General features: G+C 35.0%; 2 protein-coding genes across 2 annotated transcripts; one reads left to right on the top strand and one right to left on the bottom strand.

Annotated features, from left to right (window-relative positions):
• Window positions 1–2,990: 2,990 nt before the first annotated feature.
• LOC141664639 (receptor-like protein kinase HERK 1) lies at window positions 2,991–3,647 on the bottom strand. Its single transcript, XM_074470592.1, has one exon. It carries the CDS (start codon window positions 3,645–3,647, stop codon window positions 2,991–2,993), a length of 657 nt encoding a protein of 218 aa, XP_074326693.1.
• Window positions 3,648–7,368: 3,721 nt separating this feature from the next.
• Window positions 7,369–10,706, top strand: LOC141664638 (adrenodoxin-like protein 2, mitochondrial). Its single transcript, XM_074470591.1, has 5 exons — window positions 7,369–7,421; window positions 9,832–9,938; window positions 10,258–10,308; window positions 10,430–10,511; window positions 10,601–10,706. The coding sequence occupies exons 1-5, from the start codon at window positions 7,369–7,371 to the stop codon at window positions 10,704–10,706; spliced, it is 399 nt and encodes a 132-aa protein (XP_074326692.1).
• Window positions 10,707–18,845: the final 8,139 nt, after the last annotated feature.

The raw sequence follows: 18,845 nt of genomic DNA, 5'->3' as shown, positions 1-18,845 counted from the left end.
CATCTGTCAAGTTGCATAATGCTTCATCCGTCGGAAGGCAATCTGTGTAATTTGTCAGAAGACAACCTGCCTCATCCGTCGGTACTCAAAATTTACCATCCGTCGGGTTATCAAAAGGAGCAGGAGGTCACGACAGATCACCTATAGAAAATTCCCCTTTCTCAAATCAAAGATCCACAAACTCAGGGGGAGTTTCTAGCAATCAAAACACAATCACACATCAAGACAATCATGAGGTCTCTTCATCTAGAGCTAATCTACCTCAACAAAGGAAATGGATAAAAGATCACCCCTTTGAGCTTATCATTGGTGTTGTTTCGTCTAGAGTTCAAACAAGAAGAGCAACTCAGGAAGAATGTCTATACAGCAGCTTTCTGTCAAAGGAAGAACCAAAGAAGGTAGAAGAAGCTTTGTTGAATCTTGATTGGATTTTAGCTATGCAGGAGGAGCTAAACCAATTTGAAAGGAATGATGTATGGAAGCTGGTACCCAAGCCTAAAGGAAAGAATTCAATAGACACCAAGTGGGTATTTAGAAACAAGATGGATGAAAATGGCATAGTAATCAGGAATAAAGCTAGATTGGTTGCTAAGGGTTATTGTCAGCAAGAAGGAATAGATTTTGATGAAACTTTTGCTCCTGTTACAAGACTTGAAGCCATCAGAATCTTCTTAGCCTATGCAGCCCATGCCAATTTCAAGGTCTATCAAATGGATATCAAAAGTGCCTTTCTAAATGGAGATTTGGAGGAAGAAGTGTATGTTAGTCAACCTCCTGGTTTTGAAGATCCAAATTTTCCAGAATATGTCTATTATCTTCTGAAAGCACTTTATGGACTGAAGCAAGCACCTAGAGCCTGGTATAACACTTTATCAAAGTTCCTTTTGGAAAATCATTTCACAAGAGGTACTATAGATAAAACTTTATTTTTCAGAAATGTTAATGGCTCTAGTATACTTGTTCAAATTTATGTAGATGATATTATTTTTGGCTCTACAGATGAGAAACTTTGCAAAAAGTTTGCCAAATTGATGCAAAGTAAGTATGAAATGAGTATGATGGGAGAACTAACTTACTTTCTTTGTTTGCAAGTTAAGAAAGTTAGTGATGGAATATTCATTAGTCAAACTAAATATATTTTTGATCTTTTAAAGAAGTTTGATCTAATGGATTGCACATCTGCAAAAACTCCCATGGCCACTGTAACTAAGCTTGAACTAAACATTACTGAAAATTCTGTGGATATTTCAAGTTATAGAGGCATGGTTGGCTCACTTCTGTACTTAACAGCTAGTAGGTCAGATATAATGTTTGCTACATGTTTATATGCTAGATTTCAGGCTGACCCTAGAGAATCTCACTTGATAGCTATTAAGAGAATTTTCAGATATCTCAAGGGAACACCAAAACTTGGCATTTGGTACCCTAGAGATTCTGGTTTTGATCTAACTGGTTATTCAGATGCAGATTATGCAGGTTGTAGAATTGATAGAAAGAGCACAACAGGAACTTGTCAATTTCTAGGAAACAAGATTGTGTCCTGGTTCAGTAAAAAGCAAAATTCAGTTTCTACTTCTACAGCTGAAGCTGAATATATTGCTGCTGGCAGTGGCTGTGCACAGATTTTATGGATGAAAAATCAATTGCTAGACTATGGTTTACAAGTTGAGAGGATTCCTATTTTATGTGATAACACAAGTGCAATTGCGATCACTAAAAATCCAGTGCAATATTCAAGGACAAAGCACATAGACATCAAGTACCATTTCATAAGGCACTAGTACAAACTGAACTTTTAGCGTCGGTCAAATAACCCCTAAAGCGACGGTTAAGTGGCATAGCAAATGTGGGAGACGCTATAGGTATAGGCCTTTAGCGTCGGTTAAGTTGGCAACGCTAAAGTCTTGACATTAGTGTCGGTTATTCAAACAGCCGACGCTAAAGGCTGCCCAACAGCGTCAGTTATTTAAAATCCCGACGCTATAGGCCTGCCCAACAGCGTCGATTGCCTGAAACGCCGACGCTATAGCCTTACTCAATAGCGTCGGCTGTCTGAAATGCCGACGCTACTATCCTGCCCAATAGCGACGGGTATCTAAATAACCGATGCCTAAAGTGATTTTTTTGAAAAAAAAACATTTTTATTTTCTTTTAAGTATTTGACAATTTTCTTGTAAGAATTTGACAAGAATATACTTAAATTACATTAAAAAAAAAATTGAACCATCAATTTGATCTTAATAATAAAAAAATATTACACAATAATTTATTACATCAAAATAAATGTCTCAGCAAGAGACCTTCATTTACAATATATTCATTAAAAGCGAAAGAGCAGAAAAGATAATCAAAACTCAATCAAAGCTTATTGACTTCTCTCATCTTGTATCTCAAGAGTTAAGTTCACACAACACCAACTCCACGTATTTTAGGACCTTCGATAGAAGAAATTTATCGATAAAGTGTGCCTGCAAGCCCCAAACAAGGAGATAAGAGAATGATAATCATAAGTTAAAGAACAATTTCCAAATGCATATAATATCCTGTAACTAGCATAGCATCCTGCCACATCAAACATATGTTGTTGAGTAAACAGAAAATTTAAGGCTCACCTGCTAATGAACAAATACAAAGAAATTTGCAATAGAAGCTTACCCAGCTCAGAGACCATCAGATACACATTTTGCTGTACTACTTGGTACTTAAGCTAAACAAGGGGACAGAAAGTCAGAAACTGCACAACAAAACAACTACTATTTTTGAAACAGCCCACTGCAGGGAACAACTCTACACTCATGGACCTTATCATGCAACGACATTCCCTCACCTTAGAGCCTAGGACATTCTGATAAGGTTGGAATACATTAGTTGCACTCTTATCTGCTTATATTATTAGTCCTAGGTTCTATATCCAGACAGCTGATAGAGCTACTTGATAACAGTGCGAGCACTTAAATATTTAAGCCTGTATAGCATGCATCTTGAATAAGTTACCTACCCTCGGACTTTACCAGTTGAAAGAACACTTTGCTCACCGATACATCTGAAAGATCATCATCCGTAGCAGACATTTCATGCTGCCCAGCTGATGTGGTGGAAATGATATGACTGAAGTTGTTGACCTGAGGAGACAGGTCACGGATGATATTGGTACTGTTTTCTTCAGGATCGTTATGAAGAACTGCCTCCTGAAGTTGAAGTGCATACTCAAGATTCCAAAGGACATCTCCCATAGAGGGTCGATCAACACCAAAATCAGCTAAACATTTTTCTGCAGTTTCTGCAAACTTTCGAAGAGAATCTGGTTTGATTTTCCCTGCAAGATTGGGATCTATAATCTGATCCAACTGTCCTCGCTTCTGCCATTTCATTTCCCATTCAGCTAAGTTGACCATCTCTCTAGGAAGTGATGGATCTATAACAGGCCTTGCATAGAGAACTTCAAACAGAACAACACCGAAAGAGTACACATCTGATTTTTCTGTGAGTTGTTGCCTTCTAAAATACTCGGGATCAAGGTACCCAAAACTACCTTTCACAGCTGTACTCACGTGGGTTTGATCAATCTCAGGTCCTGCTTTTGATAGACCAAAATCAGCAACCTTGGCCAAAAAAGCAGTGTGAAGGTAGTGAAGACCTCTGATCATAGAGACTATCTAGTTCCCGACAAAGATTTATGTCACTGGGACAGCAAGCATGAAAGGTGAAACCTCTACATGTAGCATAGAGACTCTGCAATCACATGGTACAAGGAGAGGAGAAAATCTTGGTGGTAAGTTTATTTCTTACGTAATACTTCAAGAGTACTATAGTTTTGGTATGCTCTCTGGTTTTAAGAACTGCAAACCTTTATATCACAAACTAATAATAACTTTGTAGTTGTTTCTAGTATTAGTCCAGAATACAAAGTTGAGATGTTCAATTTGCTCTGATCATGAACTTTTGAACTTGTAATAGTATGCGGCAGGCACTAGGTTAGTTATCACTATCTTTTTCATAGTCTAGTTAGAATATTAGAGAAAGAAGTTGAATCTTTGCAGATACAATTGCTGCCATAAATAATTCTTAGAACTAATCTTGCAGAAAAATGAAACTACAGAGCTAATACATTTTCCTTTTTCTCAGTGTATAAGAACCATTAGATTATCAATAACGAATGGTTGTGATAATTACTAAATTTTTCCCATTTATATAAAGTGATAAGTAGATCAAAAAAGATCTAAAAAGAGTAAAATCAAGACCTTGATTCAAAAGCTAGGTGCATAGGGAAGGACTTCTTTCCAGTCATGAATCGAATCAATCGAGAAAGCGAAATCGGAGGCTTATTAGTTTTGCTCATAAACAGCCTCTTCAAAATAACCGCAATGAACTAACTCCCGGTCCTTCTCGCAAGAAATATAGCAAAATGAACATATGCATACACATCAGGTACAATAACCTAGAATCTAACAATTAACATTATATATACACACAAGGTATACATACAAACCTTGACGATGAGCTTCAAATATCATCGGATCTCGGGGTCCTCTCCGTCCTCTTGCTTTTTCCACCAGCTATCAAATTGATACCCTCTATTTTATTGAAACAGTTTCTAAAATTTATATACAAACATTCATACAAAAATAATTAAGTTCAATTATTACCGGAAATTTGAACTAACCATGCATGCTGATTCTTCTTCTGCGTCCCGTCGCTGCTTCGTGTAAATGAATTCAGGGTATAGTATAAAAGGGCCTGTGGTTTTTGTATTTGGTTGAGAGAGAAGTTATTTGTGGACCTGATTAATGGTCTTAAACGTGGTAGGCGAGGCCCTGTACTAAACTAATGTAATGCTTCTCCTGTGATAATTATATATTTATATTATTTTTTCCTTGCCCAAAATAAATATACCTTATGCTTGTATCATTGAAATTATGTATAATATTTTAAAATAATTTTATTTATAATATAATTTTCATTTTAATTTAACATTATATTATATATAATTATATATGCTATTATATTTTCAATTATACATTAAAATATAATTTTACAATAATATAATATATACTACTTTGAAAATTATAATAAAAAAATATAACTTTCATATTATAAGATATATAATTAATTTAATTACATATTATATATAATATAATTTTAAAATTAGTAGAACAGCTAAAGCGTTGGCATTTTGCCCAACCGACACTATAAATAGTTCAAGCCAACGCAAAAAAAAAGACACTATAGTAGTCTAATTTATTTTAGGTATTATTATTTAGATAAAAAATAATTGGGGCCGTCTAGCTCATCTTATTTTTCAGAAATAAAGACTTATTTTTTATAAGATGATAATTTTATTGATAAATATTTCAAATTTATAGTTATATTTCAAATTTATAGCTATAATCATATGTTACATGATAATTATAAAATTAAATAAATATAATATAATTTTAAAATCGATATAACACCTAAAGCGTCGGCATTCTATTCACTGACGCTACAAGTGAACCTATAGCGTCGGCATTCTCCCGACCGACGCTACAAGTGAACCTATAGCGTCGGCATTCTCCCGACCGACGCTACAAGTGATCCTATAGCATCGGCATTCTCTAGACCGACGCTACAGGTGAACCTTTGGCGTCGGCATTCTCTCGACCGACGCTATAAGTGAACCTATAGCGTCGGCATTTTGCCCGACCGACGCATAAAAGTAACTACAACGTTGGTTCTGTCTTTAACCGACGCTAAAGGGGCGATGCGGAAAGTTATTTTTCTACTAGTGAGGGAACATGTAATGAATGGTACTGTGGAATTACATTTTGTTCGAGGTGAAAAGCAACTTGCAGATATGTTTACCAAGCCACTGGATGAATCCACCTTTTCAAGGTTGGTAAGTGAGTTAGGTATGCTTAATTACTCTTAAATTTATCTGAGTTATTTTGCAAGTTGTAATGAAGCCATAAATTTAGTTGATTTTTAAGTCTTGGATGAAATTTTGGCTAAGTCAAAATTTGCATCTCGACGGATGACCCTTATCCATCGAGTTTAGTCATCCGTCGATATACCACTTGCTAATAAAAGTCAATTATTTTTCTGGAATACTTTATGTCTCGACGGATATCAGTTTATCCTCATCCGTCGAATTTTCTAAATCTCAGTCGTTAATTCCCTGAACATTATCCATCGAGTATACTTACAGTTTGTAAGCATTACATGACGGATAATGGGTGGAATTTTTACAGTTTACTTTTAGGTTAATTTACTTTACTTTATTATTTTTATCAGTTATTTTTGAGATAGTATAAAAGCTTATTTCATTCCAATTGTTTTCTTTTATCATTCTCAAATTCAACTGCTTTTATTTCATTCTCTCTCAAGCAAATATTCTCTTTCTCTTCAAGCTTTCATTCTCTAACAATGGCACCTGTAGTAAAAATTTTGTCTCAAACTGGGTTCATTTATGAGAAGAACAACTTCACTGCTTTGGTCAATAAGGGTATTCAGCAATCAGAGGACTATCACAAGATGATGGACTTTGTAAAGAATTGCAAGCTAAATTACGCCATGCTGGAGTCACCCACAATCTTCTGTGAAGTTGTTGAAGAGATGTGGACCACTGCTATCTACAACTCTGCTGACAAGACCATCACTCTAACCATCAAATATAATGAGTTCTGTATCAACAGTGATGTGATAAAAGCATGTTTCAAAATTCCTAATAATAATGTGACTTCACCACACAATGACACTGATATTATCAATATGCTTAATTCCATGCATTATGCACTTCCTACTACTAAACTAAGTGATATTAGGAGATTGGGTCTTAGGAAGGAGTGGAGTTTCTTGTGTGATGTGGTTACTAAAGTTTTCTCTGGAAAAGTGAGTAATTTTGATTCAGTGAATATTTCCATGCTTAACATGCTATACATGCTAGTTACAGATAAATTTTATAATTTCAGTGACCTTGTCTTGTTTGAGTTAGGTTTTAAACTAGGCGAGTTAGCTAAAAGAGGAAAGAATATGTATTATGCTAGATTTTTCATGTTATTGGCTAACCATCTATGTCAAGAGATTGTGCTTGAGAACCTAAACAACAAACTGGCTTGTTGGGTTCAAGAGAGAAGACTCATTGAAGATTTGAACAAAGCCAACCATCAGAGGGATGTGCCAATGTTCTATTTTCCTGTAATGCAGGCACCTCAGGTAAGTGAGGTAAGTTCATCCATCCCTACAACTATTCCAACCTCCACTATTTCTTTGACTTCAGGAGTAGCTATGGCAACTGTGCCAATCATCAAATAGTTGCCTACCAAAGCCTCCAAACCCTCTACAATTTCCAAATCTAAATCAAAGAAAACCCCCTCTGGCATCTCTCAAAAGATGCCAGTTGAAAAATCCACAAAAGCAAAAGAGGGGAGTGTGAAGGAGGGAAAGTCAGGTGAGGGAAGGGGTGAACATCAAAAAAACCCCAAAAATAAGGATGGAGAGTTGAGTGAATCCCAGCCTAGCCACACTACAGTTTCCCAACAAACTGCAGTGCTTAAACAGGATAAAAGTTGACTTCTAGCTGCATCCTCCCAAAAGGATGCAGTTATTGAATAAAGCTCTCAGCCAAGAGCACAGGCCAAAAGGGTTAGGGACACAAGCTCACCCCAAACTTACACAAAAAAGAAGAAATCTAAAACCTCTAGGGATGCACAGGGCACACACACAGTGCAAACTGGTGCTAAAGACACAGTCCCTGCATTCTCTCAAATTTAATTTGATGTGGCTCCAATAAATGTGGAGTCACATCCAAAATCTCTAACAATAGAAGCATCTGAAACACCATACTCACCAACAAACTCTCTGGAAGTGGATATGATAAACACTTCAATTCCTGATTCCCCTTCTTTAACTCTGTTGGGGAAGCCAAAATCTAGTGCAAGTGAGCATCATCTTTTAGATGATTTGTTGGCTCACTTGCCAATTCCTTCAGATACTATTGTGACATCTGTGCCCCAAATATCTTCAATCAACACAGAGTCAACAATAGTTTCTCTTCCCAACTCATTCATTTCTACTCTCTCGATGAATATTGCTCATCCATCGAGTAGTGATTGTATCCCGACGGATAAGCCTAACAGCAGTTATCCGTCGGATAGCATTACCACTCACTCGACGGATATCACTTATCCGTTGAGTATCTCTGCACAACTTCAAACTTCAATTATTTCAAGTGCAGAAGATTTAGTGGTTGTACAGTCACTCTTAGGACTAGAGAGGAGAGTGTATTGAGTGAGAGGTTGGGTTGCTCCCAGGCAAAAGGAGAGGAAAAGAGTGAAAATCAACAATCCATTTATTCAGGATTGGCAAAAGTGAGTGAGAGGAGTCCCACCTTAGTAGGTGAAGGTGAGGGTGTGAGGGTGTGGAGCCAGGGTGAGACCCAGATGCAACAAAAGAGAGATTATGAGAGAAAAGCAGGTACAGAAGTAATAAGAGTGGATACAGCCATTGCTCATGAGTCAATGATTGTGGATGATGCTGAAAAGGAAGACAATTTCAGTAACATTACAAGGCTGTAATTGATAACATTTCCTTGGATGTTGACACTTTTACTCATCCTGTGTCAGCCTATCAATTGTTGGCTGCTCAGGGCAATTGTTGGATGCTGACACTTTCACTCACTACTTTCTCCCACTAAACTCACTTTATTCATTAAATATTAAATGGTCCCACCACTTTAACCAACTTTATACTTTTTCTGACTAAATTATACTTTTTCTTTCTCTTTCATCCCACTATCTTAACAAAACTAACATTATTTTATTATGTTTCTTGTCCTCCGTGCCCAAACCATATGTATACAAATGGATGGGACGGAGGGAGTATTAGTCATTAATTCATATTTTTAAGGTTTTCGAGATAAAATATATATGTTTCTAATATTTAATTCATTTTTTTCAGGTTGATTCCAGGAAGAAATTCATCTTTAAATGATGTTTAATCGAATAGGTAAGTTGTTTTTTAATGTTTTATACTATAGTTGAGGCTCAGAGAGTAGAATGTGATTTTTATAGTTTTTGAACTATGTTTGTGCTTGTTTTTGCTTCCACGGTAAAAATTATACAAAATTGACCAAAATTCAAACGCATATCGATTTGTGTTCTATATTTACACATAGAAATATTGGTTCTACAGTGGATTAAAAATATGTTATATTTAAAATTTTGATTCTACATTACATTCATAATCTATGTGTTTATATTGTTTGATTTTACTTTAAAAGAATACTTGTATTTATGTGATTTTATATATAGTAGAATCATATGTGATTTTTACGCATATAAATTAGATCTGACTTTTAATTATGTGTATTGTTGTTTGTAAATATGAATTCTATAGGAGAAAATAATTATGCTTCAAATTTATAATTCATAGAAGCTAGTTTTTATTTTTTTAATGATTGATTCTATTGAAAAATTATATTAGCATAGTGTAATTTCAATTCATAGAAGCTAGTTTTTGTTTTTCTAATTAAAATAGATAAGAAATTTTAGAGTTATGGAAGTAAAGAGAGAAGCGGTAGTTTCACTTTATTGCTTTAGTTATCTTCAAGATTGAGATGGAACTGAATAATGGTGAAAATAGCTTGTACATCCGAATATTGATTCACCTCCTGATGTTTTGTAACTTTTACTGAATTTTTCACACTTTTTGAAAGGCTCATAGGTTTTTGTACATATCAATACTTGTTTAATTTAAATTTAGAACCAAATTGAGAATCATAAAGTTCATAATACACAAAAAATCCTGCAGTTGTATTAATATATATGATTTTTTTCTTGTTATGCGATTCTGCAGAATTTCTCTGACATTTGTTGGTGATGGAGGAGAGGAGAAGGCCATCAAGGTCCCTGTTGGCATGTCTATGTTGGAAGCTGCCCATGAAAATGACATAGAACTTGAAGGTAAGCACTTGGATAATTATTTTTTATCTGGCCGTGTCTTGATGCAAAAATGATCTTTGACTTAATTGTTATGTTTTTTGTCATAAAAGTAATATGCATATTATTTTTAAACATCAAGATACCTATGTAAGGTCTTTAATTTAATGAAGCTTTTTTTGCTCTAATACATGCCCTAGTAACATCTAATACTCTGGAATCTAGAACTGTTTTTGGTGCACTTAATCCTATTACACAATCTGAAATATGTAATTAGGTTTTGTTCAATTTTGGTATTCTTTCTCTATATGTAAAAGATAGTTAAACTTGATTCTTAATATAGGGGCTTTTGAAGAATCGCTTGCTTGTTCCACTTATCATGTAATTATGATGGTCTATTTCTCCCTATGCTTGGAAAACTGCACAACAATTTTCTACGTTGGTCACTACTCACTAGCAATATGACTTCATGCATCTATTTTAATAAAACTAAATTTTTAGTGAATTTTTCTTATGATATAGAGTATTACATAAATTAGAGGATCTGAATGACGAGAAAAATGACATGTTATACCTTACTTTTGGCCTCACAGAAATGTAGGTTTCTTTCCTAAATACATTTGGTTTATAATGCAACATACTTATACTTTACTAAAAAAGATTGAGTTGGGGTTAATACGAAGCAGATCTCGACTGGTCATTGCGAGTCCCAAACTTGATGAACTTCGTTTAGCACTGTCTGCTGCTACACATATTTTTTCTATTGATGGATACATACTCAAACCACACTAAAGGTTAACTGAGAAAAAAGTCGTAAGATATTGACAGTCGAGGGCGTGAGTTTTCCAATTTTGTAGCAATCAAATTACTTGAGAATTTAAGGGTCGTGTATGGTAAAGCCGTCGAAACAAAAATTTATAAATTAAATAGAATAGATTTTTGGTATTTTATTTACATATACGGGTGGAACTTGTATGCATTTGGATACACCAATTTTTTTTCTTTTTCTTGTGTTTGTAGTCAAATGTATAATGTGTTTTGTCCAATTTGGCTTGAACTGAATCTTCAGCTGATTATTCTTTTTTTCTATTTATTCACACATCTCTTTTGCTTTATTCGTCTCCCCCTTACAAAATGTTTTGTACTGTTATGATTCTAGTAGTATATTTTCGGAATTTCATGTCCTTTGTGCAAGTATTTTGTGTTCTACTATGGAAGCAGAAGCATAATAGATCTAATTCTAGTGTTGTTAATGATTTTTGTATGTTATGTGATCTATAGTAGAAGCATATCATCTAAGTTTTTTTGTTTAGAACTTTTGTGTAAAAGAATGGTTTTGTAGTAGATAAAATTTGACTTCGTCTATTCTTGTATGTGTTTTGTTCTACTGAAATACTTCTGCCATGTACTTGAAAGTTATTTTAATGGCAATACATTTTTGTCTAAACATGTGAGTTGATAACAAAGACATGATGTCGGGCTCTTTTCAACCGAGATGGTTGGTAATCCGGTATGAAAAATTTATGTAAATATCGATTTATTGTCATGTGTGCCTCCTTCTTTACTATAAATCATTAGTAGCTCCGCACCATCAATGACATGTAACTCAGAAACTATTTACTCTCGACCAAGGGAAGAGCAACCATCATAAGCATTTGGCTTCTCTGAGCAGCATATATGTCATCCAATCCATTCAAGAACTGGAACAAATTTTTCTCTTCTCTTTATTGAGCAAGAATAATTAGAGTTGTAATTTCTGCAGTTGTTGCAGTAATAGTAAGAAGGATGACCAATGACTCCAGCTCCCCCCAAAGTGACCTCATATGAATGTAGTATTCGATAACTGGCTTTCTTTGTTGTTTGGTTTCATACAACTCCTTATTTGTATTTCTGAGATCCATTGGTGAGAGAAAAACGTTGCTCAAGATGCTTCCATATATGATGAGCACTGCTTACAAACATAATAGATTTTTTGATGAAATTCAAAACCGACCCTAGAATCCAAGAGATGATCATGTTATTCCATGCATCCCAGGCATCCCTCTTCACTTCATCAGTTGTATCCCAGGCATCCCAGGCTTCCATTTTGAAGACAGTCAAAGATCTATAATTAGACCAGCCTTGAAGCTTGTCAATAGTCATGAAGTTGTTACCATCAGAAGGGTGAAGATACAAAGGGCTCGAGACATCAATAGATGTTCTAGCATAAACAATATTATCATTTTTTACCATTTCGACAATAAAAGATGTAGATAAAGTGATAAAGAATGAGCAAACCAGCTATATGATGTAATTCGTAGCTCTAATACCATGAAATCAATTGTAACTCTAACACTATATGGTTTAACATGGAGCTCTTTCATTCATTCCCTAGATGGATCATTTTACAAGGATAAATCCTCTCTTATAATATAGGTTGTTACAAAGACCATAGACCACTGTCCTTCTACTGCAAAGCTAAGGAAAAAGCATTAATTTCCCTCCTAGGACAAAACAAATAAACAACTACTAAGACAGCTAATTAATCTAGAATCTTTCTTGAATCATGTGCCTATGAATAGACTTGATACTTGGGCATTGAGCATTAGGACTTGGGCTTTGTTGGCTTTATTGGCTTGCTTTTTTTATGCATCTTCATATAGTTTTCACAATAAAATTGCAAAATATTTTGTGATCACTTTGTTGTTCATGTGATGAGATGATAATTTTGGCAATGTGATTGTTTTCCACCAGTCTTGCGTTCCATGATGCAAGCGTGTAGGCCTTTCATCGAATTATTGGCATACGCAGCACATTTAGATTTTATCTTTAAATTTTCTCAATATTTGTTAGCTCTTTCCAAGAGGCTTAAAATAGATACGAGAGACATCATGTAATTATTTTCCATGTGTGGCTTTATCTTAGTTGTCACTTCATGAGTTAGCATTAGATAGACTTATGGACGAGAATCCTGGATCGCAGAAGAGACCTCTTGGGGGCTTCCAAAAGCTTTATCCTAGATTCTTTTGCCTCACACTGACATGTTGGCCTAGTCCTGAAAGTGCTTCGAATGCTTGAATACAAGTAAAACATCTTTAGCAGTAAAAGTTAAAAATTTGAAGAATAAACGATGCATAGATATTTAGGAACGAAGCCCAATATCATTACATCTATTAGGGGAGGCGTTTATATAACCATTACCCCCTAAACTGAGGATGTTATTTTATTTATACTAAGTGTATAAATAAATAAGACTACCAATTGGTGAATTCCTACTACTAGTAATATTTCCTGAGATGTTTCGTATTCCATGCTCGTGGAACAAGCTTGTCATTCATGTCTGTCAAATGATAACTGCCCTCCCAAAGTATGGATTTCACCTTATAAGGACCTTCCCAATTTTCTCTTAAGACCCCATGACCCGGGACATTGGTGTTTGGCATCACCCTTCTCAAGACTAGATCTCCCACCCGAAGGGGGCGGGTCTTCACTCTCCCATTATAGTGCCTCACAGTTCGCTGTTAATAGGCTGCTAACCTCGTTTGGGAGTCTTCTCTTGTTTTTTTAATCATATCCAGATAGAGCCTGTGATTAACCTCATTAGCTTTGGGTTATAGTGATCTCTTCTAAATGAGCTTGACCCAACTTCCACGAGGACAATGGCCTCACACCCATAGGATTGAGAGAATGGGGTCTCTCCAGTTGTACTTCTTGGGGTAGTGTTGTAAGACCATAACAGTTTTGGTAACTCCTCATGCCAATTTCCTTTGCTTTCTTCGAGTTTAGCCTTCAAAGTATGTTTGATAATTTTGTTGATAGCCTCCGTCTGGCCATTAGTTTGAGGATGACTAATAGCAGAAAAACCTTTTTTGATACCCAATGCCTCGTAGAATTCCTGCATCTCCTTGCTGTCAAATTGCTTCATTTTATCTGAAATAAGTTGATAAGGGATCCCGTACATGCATACAATGGCCCTGTAGACAAATTCCTTGAGTTTCTTCACGGTTATAGTGAAAAGGGGCTCAGCCTCTACCCACTTGGTATAGTAATCCACTACGACAACTGCATACTTAACTCCTCCTTTTGCTTTGGGCAGCTCCCCAATAAGATCTATCCCCCACATAGCAAAGGGCCAAGGACTCATAAGAGAAGTGAGATGAGTGGCTGGAATGTTGCTGAAGTTGGCATACTTTTGGCCCTTATCACATGCCCTGGAGAATTCAAAAGCATCTTTTTTAAGAGTAGGCCAATAATAACCCTGTCTGAGGACCTTTTGGGCTAGCAAGCTAACCCCTGAGTGATTTCCATATATGCCTTCATGCACCTCCCTTAGGATGTAACTACATTATTCCCCATCTACACACCTCAGTAGTGGTGTGTTGAAGACCCTTCTGTAAAGAACCTCATCATAGATGACATAACGGGCCGCCTGATACTTGACCCTTCTAGCCTCCTTCTTTTCTTGGGGAAGAGTGCATCTCTTGACATAGTCCCAAATTGGAGTCATCCATGTTATGCCCAAAGCAGCAATCTCAAAAGTAAATTCTTCGGGAACACTGGGCATGTTTTGAATTTCGAGAGGGATGACTCCAAGTAAGGTGGCCTCTCGTTGAGAGCCCAATTTGGCCAACACATCAGCCCCTGTATTTTCGTCCCTTGAGATGTGCTCCACTCTCACTTCGTTAAAAAGCTTGATGATTCTTTGTGTACATTCGAGATAGAGTTCAGTTCGGGGTCCCCTGGCCTGCCATCCGCAACCAATAAGGTGAGTGACCAACATTGAGTCACTTTAAACATTAAGATTCTCCACCCTCATCTCCAGAGCTAGTTTGAGGCCTATAATGAGAGCCTCATATTCAGCATCATTCTTGGTTGCTTTGAAGGTAAAATGGATAGCACTTCGCAACTTGTGCCCTTCGGGGGTTATTAGTTATATCCCGGCTCCTGATTCTTCATTATTAACGGCCCCATCAACATAGAGAGCTCACCATGGGGCACAGTATTCTCGAACATGAATAAGCGTTACAGTCTCAATGTAAGAGGAAAGTATCACAAAATCTTCTTCGGAATCAAGTTTTTCATAGAATCCTTCTGCATCTTGTATCGACCTTCATCACATATGTCACAACGTGTTTTCTCACTATTTTCTTTGTAAAATAACATGCAATCATTCATGCAAGCATCAATTTGTTCATATCTCATGCTTAACCCACTTAATAACTTCTTCACATCATAGTATCTTATTGGCAACTTGTGATCTTCAGGCAACACTGATCCAATAAGTTCAAGTAGCTCATCGAATCTCTTATTAGTACAACCATATATGTGTTTAAACTTAAGTAGCTTACTCACAAATGATAATGTTATGAAACTTGTACAATTTGGATAAAGTGGTTCAGAAGCACTATCAAGCATCCTATAAAAACTTTCTGCGATTGCATTCGGTTCTTCATGCATATTCTTAAAATCATAATTTGCCTCGGAAAAATCTCCAAGCATTTCACGTGCATCATAAAAATCATCACGCGTATTATCAACGTTCGTGGAACTCATTCCAATGTCAACACGTGATCTAGCATTCTTCTCGTGAAAATACCATGTTATATATGGGGGAATGATGCCATGTCGATATAAATGTAACATCATATTATCGGGATTTTTTATGTAATAATATCCATATTTATTACATAGACATCTTATTCTCCCCCTTGAATCATCCGTATTTGCAACGGAAAATTTAATGAAATCATCCATATTTGCGACGCACATCAAATAAATTATTCATCCAACTATGATCCCACGTCATCTACAAGGTGCATACATAATATAATTAATAACTTTCTAATTAACAAAAACTGACCTAAATAAATTTATTATGTGTACAAGATATTTAGTGACAACAAATGAACAATAATTATAGTAATTTCTTAAACACTACAAAAAATATTAAATCCTATCATATACATTAACAACTAAAATTTAACATTTCATTTAAATTATATCAATTAATATTTCATGTCTGTGAGAAATCAACAAAAAATAATCATGATAATTAAAGTATGAGTAGTTTAGAAATGGTACTTACTTGACATGAAATTGGTGTGAGCTTGAAGGAGAAGAAATATGATAGGAAATAGGAAGAAAATAAGGGAAGATGGGAGGAAGAGGAAAGTATGGACAGAAACGAAGTGGAGAGGATGAGACACTAGTTTTAATTCATTTTTATAAAATCCACCGCAAGCGGTCATTTTTATAAAATTCCATAACATGTGGTCTCTTTTATAAATTCGACACCGTTGTAGGGGCAGTTAAAGTTTTTTTTAAAATAAATTAAAAGCAACCGCTCAGTCACTTTTATTTTCTAATTTAAGCCTTCATTTTGGCGGAAATTTTCCTGCCTATTCTTAAAACCATAAAATCTACCGCAACACAGTGGCGGTTGCTTTTCTTATCAAAATCCACCGGCTAAAAGCCACCAATTATAAATTCCACCATATGTCGTCGCCTTTATTCGTGATTCAAAGGGTCACATTTTTTGATAAACTGATAAGCCCCCGCAAATGTAATAACAGTTAAGTAATAGTTTTGAAAAACTAAATTGCACATGTATCACAAGAGTATTAATGTCATTTATTTTTTCAGTTTGGTAAAAGTAAATCTAGGTTATATTTTCTAATACCAATTTGATATTATTTCTTTTGGAAAATTTTTCTATTTTATATTTTTTACCTAAAATAATTTTCTTATAAAAATAATTAATATTTATGTATATATATGGGGGCCCTAAGCCACGGCCTAGTTGACTTTACTGTTGAGCGGGCACTGGGTATATGTTGAGATGTATTAGCATTATAGGTAGCAACATGAAGGAGTGAAAACATGCAGAATAAAAGGTGCCTATTAAATGAGTATGCTGAAATTAGTTTAAGAGGGCAAGACAACAAGTATTGGTTTGAAATTCAACACATGGTCATTTCTAGAAATAAAGTGGGATAAATTAAAACTGGCATATAAAGAATGCACACTGAACCGTATACAAGCTTCATGCAGGTCAAAGCTTCCGGAATATATACTTATATTCCGGAATATATACTTAGTTGCTCGACATCAGTTAATATGGTAGGCTAGTATTAAATATAGCTTATGTAATGGACTAGATCAACAAGTTAAACTATGTAGGCAGTGACATAATCCTCTGTAATTCTATAAATAGAACTTCTCAGCAGTCTTGTAAAAAATTGAATGAAAAAGAAATAAAACAGCAGTTGTAAGAAAGATAAAGAGAGAGTTGTAGCTCATTGTGAGAAATACAGAGGAAAGAAAAAACATAGAGTAAGAATTGTGTGTAATCAAATATATGTATTATAAGTTGTACTTAAATAATTCAACCAAATAAAGTGGTGTTTATGTTTTTAATCCAATATTGGATGTAAAAGCCCATTCAGGTTTCCAACAACTTAATGTGTATCTCTTTGTTTTCTTTTGTTTAATTTTTTGTTTAAATTTTAATATATTTTAAATAGTATAGTGTAAATTAGTATAAATTTTAATATATTTCAAACCAACCAAAAGCAGGTATACCAAATTATACATCATTTCGATTATTATAAATTAGTATAGATATATTGTAATACATGGACATTATTAAGCAATTTTAAAGATTATGCGGCATATTCAGCCAATCAAGCACTCAAAAATTATATTTATTATAATATAACTATAATCATAAATATATTTGAAAATAATTTGTTAGTAAGGTAGGGACAATCAATCCGTAGTGATGAATTTTAAAAATAGCTTCATCTACTGCCTGATATATGAAAAAAAGTGTTTTATTGTCTTTTTTCCGATTTTCCTTTACAACTGCAAATTGTTGTTGATTGAGAGTAGTTTGATCAGGAGGTTCTTCATAACCAGTTTCAACAATATCCCATAAATCTTGAGAACCAAATAAAGCTTTCATCATAATACTCCATTGACCGGAATTCTTTCCATTTAATCTTGGCAGTTGAGGTTATAGTGTGTTGTTGTTGGTGGCCATATTAGAAGAGGATGTTTGATGAACAAGTTAAGAAATTGGATCTGAACAGGTTATAGAACAGGTTCTCGAACAGGCTCTAATACCAATTTGATGGGAAAAATAAAATGCAAAGAGAAGAAACTTGTTCTCTAGAATTTCTTGATATGATTGAGTAATTAGATATTACAATTTATAGGATTACATAGATATAGATTCACTGAACTAGTACATAGAAGACTTAATTATCTAGGAATATGTAAACTAAGGTTCATGCACCAGAATCATGTATCTGTGACTTCACATTCATGTAAGGAATTAAATAGTTTTTCTGGAAGGTTCAAGCTTATATTCCAACAGCTTGAGCATTTGATAAAAACAAGTCTGCCACCACTACTAGTAAACATCAACTAGTTGATTAGTAGTGGAGACATAAGTTGGAGTAATTTTTCCTACAACAGTCTTCTCTCTGATAAAATGACAGTCTATCTCCACATATTTAGTTTTTTGATGATGAACTGGATTATCAGCAATTGTCAATGCTACTTTATTATCACAGAGAATGGTATTTGCTCCAAGATGAGTAAGTCCCCGGTCCTTGAGAAGTTGCTTGTTCCACGTGACTTCACATGTAGCCATTGTTAAAGACCTATATCACATGTAGCCATTTCTAAAGACCTATATTCTGGTTCAACTGTGGCAGAAACCAGAAGTTGATCTCCTAGAGTTAGGATAGTATGCCCAATCACTATCATAATAAACTTGGAGTTCTGCTACAGAATGAGAAGTAAGGAGGATACATTGATCTGTAGAACCAAAAAGATACCTAAGAACTCTTTTTTGCAGTTTGAAAATGAACAGATGTAGGTTTGTGCATAAATTGACTCGGTACATGCACAGTATATGCAATGTCTAGTCTAGTGATTGTAAGGTAA

This window comes from Apium graveolens, chromosome 6, assembly GCF_009905375.1.
Source record: "Apium graveolens cultivar Ventura chromosome 6, ASM990537v1, whole genome shotgun sequence".
NCBI classification, from domain to species: domain Eukaryota; kingdom Viridiplantae; phylum Streptophyta; class Magnoliopsida; order Apiales; family Apiaceae; genus Apium; species Apium graveolens.
Note: the sequence above shows the minus strand (reverse complement) of the source record. Positions and strands in the feature narration are given on the sequence as shown.

What these genes read in the sequence shown, in the direction of transcription:
- LOC141664639 (XM_074470592.1), bottom strand. Translation starts at nt 3,647, where the DNA reads ATGATCAGAGGTCTTCACTACCTTCACACTGCTTTTTTGGCCAAGGTT.
- LOC141664638 (XM_074470591.1), top strand. Translation starts at nt 7,369, where the DNA reads ATGCCAGTTGAAAAATCCACAAAAGCAAAAGAGGGGAGTGTGAAGGAG. An exon ending in GGGAGTGTGAAGGAGGGAAA is followed by an intron (nt 7,422 to 9,831) that starts GTCAGGTGAGGG and finishes GCGATTCTGCAG; the next exon opens with AATTTCTCTGACATTTGTTG. An exon ending in AAATGACATAGAACTTGAAG is followed by an intron (nt 9,939 to 10,257) that starts GTAAGCACTTGG and finishes TTCTTAATATAG; the next exon opens with GGGCTTTTGAAGAATCGCTT.